Here is a 20,613-nt window from a genome sequence, read left to right on the forward strand (position 1 = left end):
CATTTTAATACTCAAATAAGATATAATTATTCTACAATATTGCTAAGCAATTTATTTGTGATTTAATATATATTTTTTTAAACATTATTCTGAATAAATTGATATTACTCATATTAATATTGTGGTTATAATATTGGTAGTTACTAGATAATTCAAAAAAGTATTTTCTGATGAAAATTATCTTTTTTGATTATATAAATAGTTATCATATATATTAAAGTTTTTAAAGTAAGTTGTTTAACGTTTCAATCAGTTTCTAAAGTACAATTAAATTTAATTTGCTGTAGGTACAAACATTGTATAGAAATTATTATAATACTTTTGTTGTATTCGGATATAGATACACATTTTTCAAATAATTATAATATACTGAATGTATAATATAACGCAATGTATTTTTTTTCAACACCATTTTAAAGACATTGTTGTTAGCTTCTGTTGGATATGTTTTATCCTTCATAAATTAAAAGTTTAATTTGCCGTCCATTTTTCTCCTGGGAGAAATACCATTTTCTACATGCATGGAAATCAAATAAATGACAGTATGGAAGTTAAAATTACGTCAAGTCTTCACGGTTAGGTATAATGGATCTATTATCACACTACTATATATTTATTGTTTTTATCTTTCGCTGGTTAAAATTCACTACCTTGTCAAGATAGAAATTTTGTTTCATTAATAATATGCATAGTAAAAAATAATAAATTAGTTGATAATATAATAATAAATAAAATAGGAATTAATTACAATGGAAATAAATAAAAAAACGTATTTATTTGCAATATCATTTTAATTTACTTTGTTCACTGTGTTACAGGTTATCGGCGAAGCCACACTTCTCTCTTGACGAGTGATTAACGAAAAGTCTAAACTTTTTATCTGCGAAAGATAAAACAATACAAGAGCACGATAATTGACTAGCCTTGATATCGGATTTCCGTGTAGAGTTAATGTTCGTAATTTTAAAAGTGATTTTAGTTTTATAACGTCCAGAATGTCATTTATTTGATTTCCGTGCATGTACAGTATCCTTAAATTTTGAAAGTGAAGAAATTCCTGAAAAATTAATTTAACAGCACACTTTAATAGCATATTGAGTCATATTAAGTATACACTTTTAGATTTTAATATTCTCTAATCATTAACAAGTCAACATTGACGATATATAAATAAACAATCGCTATTTTTATATGATATCTTTAAGTTTAAATGCCTAAATAGTTATTTAATATTTATATACAAATGCGTTCTTTCTTTTTTGTTTTTGTTTTGATCTTTTCTCTATTTTGTTCCATTTTATGTTATTCATATTCACATTAATTTTAACTTGTAACCCATAATATGTGCACCATAACACAAACTGTCATTACACAATATTTTTTTTAATTGGAATTTATTTCCGTAAATAAATTATTATTATTATTATTAATACCGACCATAATATTGTGCTGTGTAAGAGGTAATAATAGGCCAGTTCACAATACGTTCATAAAATTATACAGGTTTTTAACACTTTTTTTTTACAGTGGGATTTTAAAAGTCAAGCTGATATGTTTTACTGGAACACAATTTTTTTTACCGTATAACATAAATTCGTAGTATTTTTAAAAAACGTGTGTCTGTAACTAACACAAAAATATTTACCATTTACACAATATTATCACACATGTTGTCAAAATATTTGAAAGATGTGTTATGCAAACTTTTGGTTTTTAAAACCTTTTCATAAACCCGAAAAAATTAATCCAAGTAATAAAAGAACACGATGAATCGTCTAAATAGAAGTTTTATTCAAAAAGTCTATGGTTTTGTGTTATAACAAATGTATTCGATCAGAATATTCCTCTATGAACTTTTACCATCTCCTTGTAAAAATGGGATTTTAATGAACAAAAATATACTACTTAGGTAGGTATACTACCTAAAATAAATTTACCGAATTTATAATGAAATTTCAAGGTTTACTAAGATACATAAAATGTTTGCTTGTTTTTAACAACATGAAACTCGAGTATTTTTCTAGGTTTTCGTTATTCTCGACCAAAAATGGACGTTTTGATGTAGTAGATATGATGTAGATACCTATGCTGAAAAAACGTGTAGACAAGTTGGTTAAAATTTAAAAAAAATGATTTGAATTCATGAATGTCACAATAAAAAGTCGAATATGATGATGAACAACGGGATTAAATTTAAATATAAGAATATGCAATATCTAATCGTAATAATAATTGTTCGTGCTGACCTTGAATTTAAAAAATCAAACAATTAAACTCTTGCAGCAGTTATAGTTTTTACCTGGCCAATGGTTTTAAATTCATTATAAGAAACGTCAATCCAAATCAAATATGACGGCAACTCGAGCATCTGTTCAACAGATTTGTTCAAGCCTTGTAAGCTCGTCAAATGATTATTATTCAACCAAATTGCTCCACTGATGAATTTCTTATTGGCGCCTCTTCCGGGAACTCCATGGACTCTGACTGACAGCGGTGTCTCATCAATTAGTTCTAAAAAAATAATCATAAATAAATCATCGATGTACTTGTGGTAAATCGAAACTGTATTTTTTCATGGTTTTTTTGTAATAAAAATAACTTTATTGACGCTGCATTTGTGCAGTGTTCTTATATGCATCTGTACCTACCTAGATTTTATTTACGAAATTGTAAAAATAATGGACGTTATATTAATGCGACAATTACTCTGAAAATATTATTATGGTGTTCTAATTTGATTATGTAATTGCACTGCAGTGTGAATAATTTTCGACTGACAGTATTGTTTATATTCTTACTGTCAACCGTCCTAAGGCTCTTGGACGAATAATCCAAAGGTTTCCCTATTTTAATGTCTTGAACAAACTTAGGATCAATGTGTTGAATTTTTGGCACGTTTTGACTCGAATCATTCATAGTTGCGGATTTCAACTTAACGTAAGCACCTGTATAATTATCTAACTTCTGCTTAAATTGTAAGTCTATTAAAAAAAAAAAAAAAAAATATTATGTTATAAAAATAAATAAATAACTGATTTTAATAGTGTATGACAATAAACTTGTATCCAAGACAATTACGTGTAATGTGATATTATTGTTTTAATTTTTCTTTTTTGAAATGTAAGTATTCTAACTCATAAATCGTAATCAATGAAATCATTTATATTTAAAAAAAATTGAAATTATCATTGAATTAGCATTTTTAATTCCTTTTTAGGTGTATCATTTATAAAGTTTAAATAAACATAAAAATATTATAATATATTATAATACTATACGAATTTAAGCAACATTAATTAATAATGATTAGCATAAAAAAATGTTGTCGGTTAGCTGTCTAATTGCAGTCTTGTAAAATTTTCATTTATGACTACTTATATATATATATATATATATATATATATATATATATATATATATATAATATTAAGTATTTACGTTGTTTATTTTCATAATTAGGTATTTAACTCTTTAGGTACCTAGTATCTAATGTTTACATATTATTCTCTCACTGTTTTTTTTTTTGTTATATAATGTATTTAATTTAATTATATAAGCCACTGGGTGTCAATACAAATATATATAAATATAAAATATACTTAAATCAATATATTTTAAGCAAATAATATGAAGCCAATCGAATTTCTCATAATTTTATGGGAACAAAAATTGTATTAATAAATACCTTTTTCCTCCATTAAATCTGATAATATTAAAAATAATTCATTTTCGAAAATGTGTATCATAAACCTAAGTTATAATTTATCATAATAATGTCCAATATAAGTAAATAAATTCTATTTCTTTTTGTATTACACTATGTGATTAATTATTTAATAACAATAAAATCGAGAAAAAATATAGTCCGTTAATAATTTTCGAGTTAAATTGATTTATTATTGAGATTAAGAGTTCACACTTTTATTACCAAACCAGCTCAATAAGATTCTTAATTTTTTTTTCCTTTTATACATAGGTAATATTTATTTATTGTGGATCAGTCGTCGAAGTTACCACTACGGCACTACATAACAGTTAAAAACAAAACCATTAAAAATTATAAACCATTAAAATATTAGGGTCTTTATTCATTATATTTTGTTAATAGGTATCCACTGCAATGGTCTTAGTCTTATACCAAAGTTTGAGAACCTTTGCCACAGTCCTACAGTCTACAATTTGCAATTTATACAGACTCGTGTGAAAGTTTTGCCTCGATTGTTGAAAGTTAAAACACAATATTATACTATAGCGTCTACCAAATGTTCGCAATGTCTATAAATTGTTAACTTTAATATTTATGTTTACATATTATTTTTTATGACGCTTATTATTTGTTATTGTTTTTTTTTAAATACGAAAGCAGAAACACCTTTTCGTAAAATTATATTAGAACATCGCAATTGTAAGAATATAATTTTCTGATGTTTTTAGTCATCAATGGTAGTTGTTACTAAATATGTTATATAGTTATATAGATATCGAAAAATCAGATAATATATTTCGAGTGTAATAGTTTAGGTGCATATGATAGGTAATTTTATCATACACTTAGGTGTATGAATGATGTCATTCGTTTTGATCATTGTAATTTGACGATTTTGTATCAACTTCCTGCAGGTTGAGTTTCGGATCGATTTCTAGTTCTTCCATTTCAGCCCAAAAGTCATCTTTGTGCTCGTACATTTCCATACGACTCGTCGTCGGCGCCGGCACGTCAATCGTAGACATTTTGTCGGCTAAAAGGAAACTCGTGTCACATGAAGACCTCGCTCTGGCCACTGACCTCGTTTTTGGCACACGCGGCAACATGCCACTGATGATCGGCATTATTTTGTTTGACAACCACAAAGACTCTACGCGAAAAGCATAGGCACATGGATAAAAATAATATCAACGCACGGTATAATAGGTGTATTATTATACCTGGTATTATAATATGTGAAATAATATTATAATAATATAATTCTAAGGCTTTGGTCCAAAAATGGGACCAATATGAATTAAAAAGGCTAATGTTATAATTAGGTAGGCGAAAGTAAAATTTGAAATATTTTCAACAGGTTATTTCAATTAAAAAAACTACTTACAGTCCCAATCGCCTACCGAAATAAGTCTTGATAAGTGGGATTAGCCGTTTTAGACCCAAGCCGTAGAACTATCCATAATATTATCACATATTATATTATACGCCATTGTCAGCATGAAATTCATAATTTAGCCGTTGGACGGTTGTGTAAACGGTTTTCTTGAGTGTATATATAACTTACTGCATATGTTGTTTTGTAGTTCACTGGATTTCGTGTTTTTGTAAAACGGATTTTCGATGTATTCGCCACTTTGCATGCACTTTAAATGTCCGAACACAAAATATCCTTTCCCGGTAACCTTAAACGGCGTTATATTAAACATGTTTAAGTTATTGTTAGAATTTTAAATGTTTAATTTTAGATTTATGTTGTCCTTACAATGACGTATGTTGCCTATGTACATATCATTAATATTATAATAATAATATCGATTACAATATTTAAACGCTTCAAGACTTTTAAACAGAAACATTAAATTCTGGTTAGAATCAAAGTAGATGATTTCTTAATTTAAAACTTTTTATATTATTATTTTACTTTTTATATTTTAGTCGTTTGTTGTTGTTAAAATGCATATTTTTCAATGTTTCACTCAAATTAATAAGCTATATTAAATGCATATCATGTATTATTATTATAAGATTATTTATTTTTTAGAAATTTCTGGCTCTTCGATTTACAAGCCCTATTTGTGTATTATTGGTTTGATATTTTAGTACTATGATGTGTTAGCACAAATTGTATTATTGTATAGTACCTATGCTTGTTAAGTATATTTTAAAAATTTTGAGACTAAAATGTACCAGAAATTTTTTGCATTAAAGTCCATTCTTTAATCATCACTCACCATTTCGTTTTCATCCCACGTGCCATAATACGTGAAACCAGTAATGCCACTAATTGGATAAAAAACTTGAAAGTTGTTGACTCTCTTGTCATTCAGCCACATTCCCGTCAAAACGGCTCCAGTCTTACAAAACGTATAGGTTCCCAACCCGTGTTTCATATCAGACTTCCACGTTCCGGAAAATTTGTCGTTGTTTTTGAACTTGAAAACCCCTTCACCGTCTTTTTTATTGTTTATCCAATAACCTTTCCAATGATAGTATTGTGTTCAACATTCAAAAATCAATGTTACATTATAAAAGACGTATATCAGTGGCAGTGCTAGGATGTGGCCGGGCCCACCCTAAAAAATTTTGGGACCCCTGTGGCCAATCTAAAATTAAAAATTGAAAATAAATCATAATCGCCTATTGAAAACGATCTTATGGACCTGATTTATAAGAATATATGAAAATATTTAGTCACAATGTATGGACTATGGGGTAAACAACGTTTTAAAAGCTATGCACTATATGTATTCAAGCCTCATAAGTAACGTGTGTTTTACAGCGGCTAAATACAAAAATGTTCTTTATTACTTAGTTATACAAACTATAGTTTACTCAGTTAAAAATACTTGTAGTTATGTTTTTATTAGTTATATTCAATTATACTGCAATTGATGTCTGATGGTGTGCTCAGGGTATTGAGTGTAAAATTTTGGGTTAGGGATGAGGTATCACCACTCAGGTTCGTATACAGGACGATGAAGAACATTAAGGGAGTTTTGAAAAAAGAAATGCATAAAATTGATATTATGCTATAAATTATTACTAAATTGTAGGTATTATATTTACATTATATTTTTAAGTATATAAAAGTATTTACATCAATAGATGTTTTATTAGAAAAAAAATGCTTTTTATATATGTCTAATACAGATCATTGTTTTAGTAAGTTTACACGATAAAAAAATAACTCAATATGAGTTTTACCCCCTTCCTTAGCTCAAATTCCTGACATAATTATTGTTTTTATATATATCAAGATAACATATTAGCGCCCTTAAAAAATTTTGGCCTCAACATGGCTCCCCTAATACTAAAATTCTGGCGCTGACATGTATTAAATTTTATATGTACATATATTTATTTATTTTAATCTGTGCCAATTATAATGGCTGAGTCAGGGTTATTATTGCTTATAATGTAAAGTATTGAGAGTTACCTTCATATTTGCTCTTATCGTTATAAATCATCACTCCTTTGCCGTTCCTCAGCCCTTCCCTGTAACAACCCTTGTAAATAGATCCATTTACAAATCTGTACTGCCCTCGACCATGCCTCAGTCCGTTTTTATACGTCCCTACGTAGGCGTCGCCGTTCGGTAAGATAGCTTTTCCGAATCCGTGTCGTTCATCGTCACTATTGCGTTGGCCTTTGTACGCCTGAAAAGTGAAATGGAAAACCCTCACCGAGTATTAGAAAATCGTATGGTCTTGGTGCAAGTACAATCAGTAATCAGTAAAGGTGCAGTGAGTTGTCACAATAAATTAGAGGCATCTCATGCTTAGATATCATCATATGCAATAACGTGGCACTTGAAAAAATATTTCAAGAGGGGGTGGAAAAATTCGAGAACGTGCACTTTCAAAATATATGACGTCTTTTTCTGCAAAAAAAAAAAAAAACTTGTTCCTAAAACATACGCATACCTCCCTCGTGTCAAATCAAAAAAGGTAATATTCCTAACGAAACCATATTTATATATATACTATTTAGTATGAAAGTATATATAAGATATTTCAGTAAATATTGTTTGGAAACCAAAAAATTAAGTGGTGCAAAAACAATATTACGTGTGTGTAAAAAAACATTCACGACGATTTAAAAATTTAAAATTACTTAATATTTTATGGGACTAAAATACATAAGGTTTGCTTAAAAATGAAGATCGTTGATTTTTAAACTTTTACGGTGAAAATTCCTCTGGCGTAAACGGAAATCGAACATTATACAATTTTAATACAAACGCATATCACTTTTTGTACCAACCTATAACAGTAGATACTCCTATTAATTAGTCACTGTCAGGATATAACGGTCAAGGACAATATAGGTTTTCCTAATCTATAAAATTCTCTAACACATGGAATAATACTTTACTATTGTTACTTAAAAGGGATGGAATTTCCATGAACTCAGCATTGTTTTTAAAATATAAAAATTTCATGAATTTTTGAAAAAAAAGTAGGGAAGTTTTATTTTTTATTTTTAAGGTAATCTTAGAATTTCAACTTTTAAGACATCTCTGGTTATTTTTTAATTTACTATGAAAATTAAATTTTTATGGTGCAAAACCATTTTTTATAACGTTATATTTTCAGCTCTACTTATAATTTATTATTAACAGCAGATTTGTGAAATAACCTATTTTTCCTGAATTTTGGGTAAAAGTTATACCAGCTGTGCGTAGATGCCTAATTGCCCAATATTAAGTAGTGTAATTTAAAATGACAGGTTTGTCTCAATTGCAAAGTGTAAATAATTGTCATGTGGGTCGAGTAAACTGATTTTACATAATATATTCGAAAAAAGCTTAGTTGCTATCTTAGACATTTCTTGAAGTGTTAAATCTATATTTGTCTTGATAAAACGGTAAATTAAAAAGAGAGAAACGATGGCTTAATTAGTTATGCAATCATCTCGTACCTATATACTATAATAAAAATGCATTTGTATCCTAACTTTCAACGAGTGAAACCACGACGAACAGTGTTATAAAAATAATAAATTATAATATACCTAGGACGCTAGGACTACAATGTATTACGATACCCTAAGTCATATTTATGATTTTACACCTAAGAACAATATTAAATCAGTATTCTGTCTTTTACTCCTCTTCCCCCTTGATATAACAATCAACAAAAATTACCCCTATTACAGACAATGCATCGTTCGCAAAATCGCTTTCGCCACCGTATTCGTCTTCTGGCGTGTATTCATGCATACCAAAATTATCTTCATCTTCAACGTCAGAATAACTTCCTCTATTCATTGTTAATTTATTTTTTATATTTTATCCAACAGAATAATAAAACAATTTCAGTAGCTTTCTATTGAATTGTAATACATATAAAATATCATAATACATAAATATTGAGGTTCTAAGGCATAATCTTGAACTATAAATATAAAGTTTTGCTAGGTTACTACAGTCTTATTATATTATAAACATATGTACAAAAGTTTCATCAAATCTATGTATTTTTCTGGAATTTCTGTTGTATATGTACCAATTTGCCTTCGGCCAAATTTACCAGTAATTTATTGTCCTCGCATATTATACACACGGTTACAATACCAACTTGTTAAATAGGATAGGTTAGGTCAAAAAATAATAAATTCATATAATTGCAATTATATGATTAATATTTTTTTTTATTATTATTATTATTTATTTATTTTTGACCAATAGACAAAGTAAATTAAACATTAAAGTATGCCACTTGTAACTCGCTTATTATAATATAATACATTTTATTCTATATATTTTTTCATAATATACATATTTACCTTTCCTATATTTTAGGGTTAGTATTTTAATCATGTATATAATATCTGAGGGGAATCGGTAAATTCAGTTAAAGACAAGAGGACAACACCGGTAAAATAATCCTAAAATATTCTGCACCAGAATAATGACCATGTTTATGATCACAATGCTTTTTTTTCACATCGGTTTGAGCCAGCCAATTTCTAGCACGGATCGCTATTTGTATTCTTTTTGAACCTTTCCCTCAATTTCAACAGCAACAACACAATATTCAATATTAGTTGCTAAAATCGAAATTGGCCAGCTGCAGTTTTTCTGCACTTGCGACTTCATTATATGTCACCCATTGGAAGGCAGCAATAACGATTGTAATAATATATTATTACATTTTCTATAAAAGTAAAATAACGATTAAAAAAATAAGTTATATTTCTTAATTTATTATGCCTATGATTTTTTTTTTTTTCAATAGACTATAATTTAGCAGCTACTGGGAAGTGTTTTTTTTTTTAGGCGGAGAAGCAGTTAACTGACAGGGTAACTTACAGGGTTGTAACCTCGGTAGGGGTGGGTCCAAAGACCTGGTTTTGAGGTAGTGCAACTAGGAATGGGGCAAGTGGTGAAAATAGAGCAGCTGCTTTAAGAGTAGCTAATAAAGAGCCTAGTGTCACTGGGCTAATAACTAATAAGTGGAGATGGAATGCACGATGGGACTGGAAGGACCGGTAGAGCTAAAGGAGATGCAGGGGTGGAAATAAACAAGGAGGAAGTGGTAATGGTGGTGGTGGTGGTGAGTAGCAAGGTCCTAGTCCATTACAAAGTGTGGCATCGACTTTTTTAATGACAAAAACATATTTAATTCGTTCGTACTTCGTTTAACACACAACATTATGATTATTTTTTACCTTAAAAAAATAAGCCACCACCAAAGCTGTTACGATTCCAAAAACATTCATTTTTATAAAATATTCTTATACCTATAGATACAAAAAAAAATAAAGTAAAATAAAGTATTATAATTGTTTGTATTTTATACTCAATCAATTCGTATTTTGTTTTCGATATTTTCACGTTTTTTTAATCTGATTACGGAAATATGACCAAACACGTGTTAGTTTGATATAATATATTGTTGTTAACTTATACGAGTATTAAACTATATTGATACTATTTTATAAAAATGTAATCATTATGTTAATCTTAAAAAGTAATAAAGTTATTTATTTATTTATTTATTTTTTTATTGATCTGAAATATACATCGACAACTAGGCATTGTTAGTATTTTAGTATTTACATGATTACATTAAATTAAATTGTACAATTCTATTTTTTTTTTAAGAATAAAATTAAGCTTTTAACGTCCTGTGGGTTTGGTCCTAAGTTATTTATTGTTTTAATATGTTGTTTGATTACCTATTGGCAATTAAGTTTGTTGCCTGCAAATCGTACAAATAACGTTTAGATATATCGCGAATATGTATTCGTGTTTGATTAAAATCATAGCAACATTTAATAATTATTTAACAATAATATTTTTAATACAATTTACGAATACGTGTGAAATCTTAGTAAATAATATTTGTTTAAATTGTAAGGTTGATAAATTATATTATTATTTAGGTAGGTATATATTTATTTTTATATCGTTTTATGTCATGTAGTAAATAAAAATAGGCAAATTAATACATGAAACGAAATTATGATTGGAAAATAGGTGGAAATCCGTGGAGGACTAAAACCCTCAGCCACCATCTAAAATATACTATCATCCCACCCCTCATAACGTCACAACAAAAGATCACTGTTTATTTATAAGAGAACGAAAATATACCAACAATCGGATTGATTTTTTGATATTTGTGCGTATAAGACTGACAGCCAATAACAAAAAAAAATTGAGATACGATGCACTGTGATGATCAATGATTTGATCTTATTTGTTAATTAAATTAAAATACAATTTTATATTTAATTTAATTTTTAAACACAACAAAATACATTTTACCTTTGTAGTAATTTATCCTATATAAGACATCAGGGTATTATTTGTACTTGACATACTTAGTGTGGAGTATAGTAACTTGTAAAGTATTATTATTAGATATTAAAAATTAAATATCACTTTGATTAATATTGAAGAAAAAATTATTTTTTAGTTATGTTTGAAAATAGTATTTTGGAAAAATAACACAGTTTTATGAATAGATATTTTAGGATAACAGTTAGACAAAAAATTATAATATATTTAAACAAAGAATAATAATTTTCGTTATAAGGCCAATTGTTGGAAGTCTGTGGGATATATTTAGAATGTTCATGTTTTTCGCACGGTCAGCTGTACGTTGCCAGTTCGCGTGTTGGAAAACGTTCTTCGTTGTTTGTTTTTGCGACAGAAAACAAAACGAAAAACATTGTTTATCATAATATTGTACTCAACTGATTTCTGTTTCAATTCAAATAAATCAATAAATAAATTCTTGAACTATATGTTTTATTATCACTCTAAAGTTTATCTGAAGATATGTTTTTTTCCGATTTTTGAGATTAAGTTGAATATGCACTATTCTGTGATTGTCTGCTGCAAAATCTAATAGTTGAAGCTATATCTCTATTGTGATAATTATGAAAAAACAAACTATAGATTAATGAAATCAGTGAATAAAAGACGCTAATAATAAACGTGAAGTTTTGAAAAACAAAATATTTACGATTCGAGTATAAAAGCTAAACCATACTGGCAATTTATATGTATTATTCGACAGTTCTTCAAACAATTACATACAAAATGAAGACTTTTAGCATTGTGTTTGCTTTGGCACTGGCCTGCTTGGCTAAGGTAAGACATACTTCTTAATCCTAACATACCTGAATATTATCTAATAATCATTTTATTAATAAGGTTGAAGCAAGTCCTTGTGGCACATGCGGAGGGTTACCATTCCTTCAAGATCCTTACCTAGATTTTTTCGCACCACCATTACCTGCACTTCCACTTCCAGCCTTACCGACTTGCCCAGCACCACTTCCACTTCCACTTCCACTTCCACTTCCAGCGTTACCACCATGTCCACTTCCACTTCCACCTTGCCCACTTCCACTTCCAGCCTTCCCGACATTCCCACTTCCACTTCCACCTTGTCCACTTCCACTTCCACCATGCCCACTTCCAGCCTTACCACCATGTCCACTTCCACTTCCACCTTGCCCACTACCACTTCCACTTCCAGCCTTCCCACCATGCCCACTTCCACTTCCACCTTGCCCACTTCCACTTCCACCTTGCCCACTTCCAGCCTTACCACCTTGTGCACTTCCACTTCCACCTTGTCCACTTCCACTTCCACTTCCACTTCCACTTCCACTTCCACTTCCACTTCCACCTTGCCCACTTCCAGCCTTACCACCTTGTCCACTTCCACTTCCACCTTGTCCACTTCCACTTCCACTTCCAGCCTTCCCGACTTGCCCGCTTCCACTTCCACCATGCCCACTCCCACTTCCACCTTGCCCACTTCCAGCCTTACCACCTTGTTCACTTCCACTTCCACCACTCCCACTTCCACTTCCACCTTGCCCACTTCCAGCCTTACCACCTTGTCCACTTCCACTTCCACCCCCAACTCTGGTACCAGTGCCAATAACACCTCTACCTTGTTTCTCAATTCCACCATTATGTCCACCGTTACCACCACTTCCTGGCTACTGTTAATAAGGACTGGCTTAAGAAAAAAGTTGATTGACGTCAGTCTGTACTGTTCTATATGGACATTCAAAATCATTCTAATTAATCAAAACTGCATAATTCACACAAAAAATGTAATATTTCAAAAATAATTTTATATCTACTTGTCACAATAAATGTTTCATCTCATATATTTTATCTTTTTTATGATTTTAATACCCTAACCTTATCATAAATGTTTCATATTGAATTGATACATTTTTAGTAATCCTAGTCTATTCATAAGTATAATGAAAAAATCGTGCTTAATTATTAGACTGGTTATTAATTGTCAGGTACTCATGTCCATAGATCTTATTTATAATATGTTAAGGGATCCGTGGTTATGTAGTACTGAAGCAAGAAATAAATCTCTTTGTATTGTATCTATTGAGAAAATCTGTGTTTATTATGTATACGAGTATATAATTACAAAAAGGTATGAATCATATAATTTTTTTTTAAATTTTTGTAACTAACAAAATTGAAAAGTAAGTAATAACAAATAAGGAGTCCCCCATTCAATTTAAGTTGTATCTAGGGTCCACGACTCGATGTTAATTTCGAACCACTGTAATTATACTACGTATTACGGTCTAGGACAAATGGGCGCCCCCAACTGGGCACGACCAACTCGGCGCTGCCAACTAGGCGTAGGGACAATTAGGCGCGAGTTGAGTGGACGCAAGACAAATGGGCGCGAAAATTTAATGAAAATTCACTATACACCTATCTACAGTATTACTAAAATAGTTACAAAAATTTTAATTTTTTAAAATCAAAAATAATTTACAAGTAGGTTTTTCATATATTCCTGAGTATAGTGGCCACTCCACTATATCTCGCTGTATTCCGGAGATGTGCATGTAGGGGGCAATAATTATTAGATAAAATACTATTATATCTATAATAATATAGGATGTCTCTGTATCGATTTATAAACGGATATTTAGAGTCATATCTGCTCGAACGACGTCGTTTGTACATTGTATCGGCTTATCGCATACCATCTGAACGATGCTTATAGGAAACCTAAATAGGTACATGCGATTAACGACACTACGCGAACAAATACGATAACTAAACAATACAAAATAATAATAATAGGTGGACAATAATTGTGTCTATAGGTATAAAATACAGATCGCATATTTTAGTCTTCGAAGTAGTCGTGTTAAGTTCAGACGTCATTCAATATGGAAAACATCACATCACAGCGAAATCGTGAAAAGTTTTATGAAAACGGATTTTTGTACGTATTTGATAAACTATCTGCAGACGAAAAAACTGAGTTTTGGCGATGTGAAAAAAAACGACATTGTAAAGCGTATAATAAATATATATAATTAATTAATTAATATACATTAACTATTTAGCGCCCAGCTATCCATCGTCCACTTTACTCGTGCCCACTTGATCCCGCGCCCAGTCGGCCTCGCCGAGTTAACCGTGCCCATTTGGCGGTGTTCAACTGTCCCATTCCGACGTATTATACTTATACTTGATTGAAAAAGCTATTACTTTTGTTCAAAGTATGTATTTAGATCAAAATAATTGTTTTATGTTTATGCCACTGCCCACAATGTGCTATGTTTCAGCTCTAAGTGTTAAGAAACATCTCCACACGTTTGATCAGATAAATGGTGAATGTATTAAAGAGCCATATGTACGCAGGTATAGTTAAATATTTAATGCATAAAATGTCTAACTAAATATGCATTTTGTACGGTACGTCGAACTGTTCGAATCTCGGGGCGTGGCCCCTTTCGCCCAAAATCGACCTTTTCCATTTCGCCTGGATATCCGTTTTGACCAAAGTCATTTCAGTCGTTTTAAAATTAAGTTAGCAATATTTATTAAATAATATAAATTTTTTTTTGTTATAACAAAAGTTTAAAAAAATACATAGTATAAATATAATTATCATATAAATATAATATAATAATATATTATCATACTATAAATAGCTTATAAAAAGTCGTCACAAAATACAAATTATTATTTTTTTTAATTTCCACAGATGCTTTTTACGAACTCATACCTTGTAATTTTAATTATAATACAAATTTCCATTTATTATTGTCCACGAAAATCAACGAGAATATAAAACACAATACTTATTATAATAAACTATTATTACTAGACACAGAGTTGTCGCGATCACAAACTATCTTCCGATATCAAAATCTGTGAGAAACGGGAAAGTCGATTTTGTGTGAACTAGGCCCCACCCGAATCTTTAACGGAACCCTTAATATTCGGTTCAATTCAAAATTCGAACTCGGAATGGAAAAATTACGAACCGAACTTGATTGAACAACTCTTAACTATTCAAAATTTGAACTTGAATATATTCTTAATTGAACAATACCCAATATTAATTTTCTTTATAATAATTAAAATATAAGTATCATAATAATAGTATTAGACTACCTATTAATTATTATTTTAATATTATCATTATCAGGTACGATAAAATAAACTGAGTTCGAATTTTAGTTCGATAAACAATTTTAATAGTTCAGTTCGATTTGGGTTCGCAATACTTCGACAATGTTCGGTTCGAGACCAAACAATTTTGTTTGACCCATCACTAATCTAGTTATCTTTTGGCGAAATGTTCATAAAGTTTTTGTGCTCTGACAAAAGGGCTGTAAAATTACATCAGATTTGAACGTGTTAATAAATAATCATAATAAAATACGTACATGAAAATTAAATAATGATTTAATTATACTGAATAAGTTCTAAGTGACCAGTTTCCATTTGATCTAGTTAAAGCTAAACAAAACATACATTTTGGTAATAATTTGGTACGTACATAACATTATGGTGCACTATCAAAATATTATTTAACTAAAATAATACAGTAATTGTTAGAAACATTGCATGTTATTAATTACCAACTAGTTTGTAAAACGTTGTAGTGCACCTTAAAAAATAAAAATAGTAAAACATTCAATAAAAAATAAACAAAAATACCTATATTTTTTTGAAAATAATTTTACTAATAGATAAACGAATCGCATTTTTAAACTTTTTTTTATCAATACGCACTACGAATCAACCTTTCTAAATAGTTTTGGTAACATAAAAGTTAACGGTCGCGATGTGGTCGTCGATGGGAGGGCATACATTGGGACAAATAGGGACATCAGTTTTTTGGATGATTCTTGGACGGCCGGTGGACGAGTGGTTATCATGGGGGATGGAGTCGTTGACATTGCCGTCGTAGTAGTAGTGTCGTCTTTGATTTTGAGCGGTGGTGATGTTGAAGGTGGCTGTGAAATGGCTCCGACCGCTATGACGAGGGGACGCAGAACGGCTAATAAATGATGCAGCGCACTCGGACCGTCCCGAAACTCGTTGGATGAAATGATAGTTCGCAGGAGATCGGCCAACGTGGTGGCATAAGCTTTTGCTTGCTGTGTAGTGAACCGAATCTGCAGCGGATGAGTTGGGTGGCTAGCTTGTCTGGGTGAGCTGGTCATTGAGAACCGTGGTGTTTTTGTTGGAGATACGTGAATGTCAGAGCACTGCTATAAAAATGAACGGATTATTAGTCATTACACATATTTAAGGCTCAGAATTAGTTACACCAATAAATCTTGAAATATGAACTACCTACAAAAAATATAACATTAAAAATACAAATATATTATTTAGGAATATTTTTTATAATATAATATATTTTATAATAAAATATAATAGTATGAACAAATTCTATGAAGTCTATTTTTTTTCAATTTCCAATGATACAGTTGTTTGAGATTAAAAACACTGATTACCAACATTATTGAAAATAAATAAATTAATCTATGCAAGTGTAAGATTAAATTTTTGATATTTCAATTATGAAACTCTAAAGTGTTAAATTATTCTCTAAAGTATTACAAGTTTTGGGGCTATATTGGATAAATAAAATATCGAAAATTGACTCAAATAGATACAGGTATAGATAAAATTATTCTGTTAAATTTATTTAATAAGTGTTCATACAATAATGTCACTCAGTAACTTATATTATTTGAAATGCGAAACTAAGTTACAGTGTTTCACCAAAATTCACATTTGTAATCACTAATAATTAGTGTGTTATTAATGACAAATAGGTTTGTCATTATTTTTATTTTGAGACGAGTTATAAATATTTTTAAATCTTAAAACTTACTTACAGCCAGTTAAAAAGAGTACGAGTATAAAAACCTATGAAGTGAATAATAAATCAATTTACTGTAATATTGAAACTAGCAACACAAAATTAATTCAGCTGAACAAAAATTAGCTATTATGTTTACGTATATTATTATTCAGAGACAACGCAATAATATGTGTGCAGTTCCGTAGGCGGAGCTATTGAATCCCCCCCCCCCCACAGGTATATTAAATTAATCGTGAAAATACTAATTAATTTATTCATTTAAATTTTTCGGAAAACCCTGTTAGACAATCATTATTTAAAATTGATGACTACGACACTGCTGGCGAGACTGCTATGGGTATCACAACCATATTATTCGGATAAATAGTTTTGTTTTTCAAGATAAAAAATATTATAAATTAATAATATTGATATTATAATTTTTTCGCGCCATTTAAAATGTATAATGTATATGCATTTTGTTGGTTGAACATATTTATTTTTATATATATTAACCATACAAAAAAAAAAAAAAAACGGTTTGCCAAAAAACACTATTATATCAGTGTTCTGAATGGGTAGTTTAACCGACAAAAAATGTACAATTCCATGTCAGCTGTATATAAATTTAAGAAAAAAAAACGAGATTTCTGAAAATAATTCACATAGATAATGCCTATATCTCTCGCGGCTTTTTAAATTTTAACTCTCGCCGAATCATTGGTTAGGTTACCTTTATATACTTGTGGTTCGGAAGATAAATTACCAGATTAAACATACCGTGAGATGCAATTGATTCACGAATACGAGTGTCCATGCTACGGTCGAGACGATTTTGAAATTCTTCATGTTATTGTATTGGTATTATTTGATAATATGGTAAACTTTTATAATATTGTACTTAATATGTATAGTGACCGCGTTTAAACTGTGTCTGCAACCTGTGCGAATAATATCATAATCTCTCGGTTTCCATAAATTATTGTAATATTACAATACAGAAGTAGGTACCTACCTGCATATCGAACGCGCGTGCTGAAGCGTTATGCCGGACACAATATCAGGTAAAGATCTGAACGCGCAGGTGGTCGTTAACTTCACGCGCACACGTGCTGCAGTCTGTGTAGGTGTAATATAACAAGACAAGTATGAACATTATAATATCGCTATTACGTGAAAATGGTATTTTATCCGGTCAGTATGTAGTAGATAACAATAATTTAACTGTCTACCGTCATCGGTGACAATTTTCGGGGAGTTTTTCCACGTACAGATTCAATACCAGCTACAATTAAACTGCTTGTTGTAGTGTTCTAACTGCAAGATAAGCAAATCGCGTAATAAATTGTTTTATTAAGTGATAGCTAGCGTAAGCTTCGGGATTGATAAATTGGGTCCCAAATGACCATAACTCGGTAAATTGAGTCCCGGGACAAAAAAAAAGGTGGTAGATAAGTTGGGTCCCGAAAAAAAAAGTTGAAGGTCCCGCCGCGCGCGCCGTTCTGGCTACTAATTAAAAAAATAAATAATAGTACATTTCATTTTTATTATCATAATATATGCCTATGATACCTACCAAATAATCAATATATATATATATATATATATATATCAATAATAATTTATAATATATCGATTTATATATTAAATATAATAATAATGAAATTTATTTTTTATTTTTTTATTATAGGTAATTTACATTTGTAATATTTTTAATTATTATAAATTAAGTATAGGTATAACAGTATAATCTTACGAAATTTAGTTTTTAGCTTTTTAATTAGTATTTGGGACTTAAAATCTATTTTTTTCGCGAGACCCAACTTACCAACTTCCTGTTTTTTCACAGGATTAAATTTACCACCTTCAAAATGTACCAAATTTATTTCGGACCCAATTTACCTAGCCCCGTAAGCTCAATGTTTGATTTAGTACTTAAATATTTTTAAATGAGTTATTCAAATTCATTTAAATTATCCAAAATGTACAGTTTATTTCACCAATATTATTGTACGCCTATGCATAATAATCTGTCTATAAAAATGTCGCAATTCAACACGAACGATTTTTTTTTTCTGTAAACAATTTTTTGTGGCACCAGAACTGCTCGAAATGGTTAACGTCACATTTATTTACATAGGAAATCGTGTCTTCAATGTAGCATTGAACGTGCCTCATACGTGATGAGGAATGTTTACCCTAATAATTACGAAGAATAAACACAAATTAATTATATTGTATTACTATTAGCATGATTTAAATCGGTGAGGGGCAGGAGAGGGCAAAAAAATTTGGTTCCATACATTTGATGTCGATACAAATGCATGTTTATTTAAGGTGCCTTTACGTTAGACCCGGATGTACTGTCTCCGTCTTACAAGTGCGTAACATTGCATTTATTATAAAAATTAAAGGCAACATTATTATTGATGACTACTCGTAGGCTTTTTGTTATATTTTAATTTTAAAGCGAGTTATGAGTGTTTTAAAATTGTAATTTGTTTGTATATCTTAAACTACTCATTAATACTCGCGTTAAAATTAAAATATAATAAATAACCTATGAGAAGCCCTCAATAATCAAGTTGCCTTTAATTTTTATAAGAGGTAAATTCACTCTAAATTTTAAACTCGCGGAGCTAAACGTAATCTGCTGAGCGTAAAATTTGCAATTTAACGCACTTATATGACGGAGATAACACATGTGGGTATAACGTCCTCTTAAACATATAATTTATTTATTTTCAAAAGGTACCTATGTAGAACGCTCAAACCTGTAGAATTCGAATAGTTCAAATTAATTTAAAAAGTTTATTTATTTTTTAAGGTGAGATTTATAGATATATTTTATGAAATGTGTTTAATTTGATTCAGAATATTTACTTGTGATAAGAACAGGTGGTGGTGTTTCGGTTCCTTTTATTACTTTCATAGTGTTTAAAGACCAATAATAATAATTGATGATGGCTTGGTGAGACGCGGTCGTACGCTCAATCTACGGAAACGCACTAACTGACTGGGTGACCATCCAGGATTTTTAGCAACATAGCCTTGCCACACATACACAAACACGTGATACAACCCTACCCACTTAAAAACCTACAAACAAATACACAAAAATAACCCCTACCGTACTACCACACACCCAATATCCTATGTTGCCGTGGGTTCCCCTTACAAAAAAAAAAATAATAATAATAATAATAATAATAATTGATAAACTGCAATGTCTAGTTTATAACTATAACAGTTATAAAATATTATATTATATTAAAT

General features: G+C 29.9%; 4 protein-coding genes across 8 annotated transcripts; 1 reads left to right on the forward strand and 3 right to left on the reverse strand.

Annotated features, from left to right (window-relative positions):
• Positions 1-790: 790 nt before the first annotated feature.
• Positions 791-2,916, reverse strand: LOC107164271 (leucine-rich repeat-containing protein 51-like). Its single transcript, XM_015512028.2, has 3 exons — positions 2,799-2,916; positions 2,300-2,511; positions 791-1,057 (listed from the first exon to the last, which is right to left on the reverse strand). Exons 1-3 carry the CDS (start codon positions 2,914-2,916, stop codon positions 791-793), a joined length of 597 nt encoding a protein of 198 aa, XP_015367514.1.
• Positions 2,917-4,569: 1,653 nt separating this feature from the next.
• On the reverse strand, positions 4,570-8,975 carry LOC107172076 (uncharacterized). Its single transcript, XM_089228415.1, has 5 exons — positions 8,853-8,975; positions 7,143-7,362; positions 5,938-6,182; positions 5,271-5,388; positions 4,570-4,856 (listed from the first exon to the last, which is right to left on the reverse strand). Exons 1-5 carry the CDS (start codon positions 8,973-8,975, stop codon positions 4,570-4,572), a joined length of 993 nt encoding a protein of 330 aa, XP_089084541.1.
• A 3,285-nt stretch (positions 8,976-12,260) lies between these two features.
• Positions 12,261-13,184, forward strand: LOC149054786 (uncharacterized). The gene is made up of 3 exons (XM_089228649.1): positions 12,261-12,311; positions 12,375-12,657; positions 12,769-13,184. Exons 1-3 carry the CDS (start codon positions 12,261-12,263, stop codon positions 13,182-13,184), a joined length of 750 nt encoding a protein of 249 aa, XP_089084775.1.
• A 2,721-nt stretch (positions 13,185-15,905) lies between these two features.
• On the reverse strand, positions 15,906-20,341 carry LOC107172077 (uncharacterized). Of its 5 annotated transcripts, none has more exons than XM_089229581.1 (4): positions 20,221-20,341; positions 18,353-18,654; positions 18,118-18,278; positions 15,906-16,732 (listed from the first exon to the last, which is right to left on the reverse strand). In XM_089229581.1, exons 3-4 carry the CDS (start codon positions 18,184-18,186, stop codon positions 16,253-16,255), a joined length of 549 nt encoding a protein of 182 aa, XP_089085707.1. In that variant the 5' UTR covers positions 18,187-18,278; positions 18,353-18,654; positions 20,221-20,341; the 3' UTR covers positions 15,906-16,252. The 5 variants fall into 5 exon arrangements, with proteins under 5 accessions (XP_089085707.1, XP_089085705.1, XP_089085706.1 ...); XM_089229579.1 differs by having other exon boundaries at positions 15,906-16,735; XM_089229580.1 differs by having other exon boundaries at positions 15,906-16,735; positions 18,353-18,456; positions 20,221-20,333.
• Positions 20,342-20,613: the final 272 nt, after the last annotated feature.

This window comes from Diuraphis noxia, unplaced genomic scaffold (genome assembly GCF_037042655.1).
Source record: "Diuraphis noxia isolate RWA-SAM2 unplaced genomic scaffold, SU_Dnox_SAM2 contig0005, whole genome shotgun sequence".
Taxonomy (NCBI): Eukaryota; Metazoa; Arthropoda; class Insecta; order Hemiptera; family Aphididae; genus Diuraphis; species Diuraphis noxia.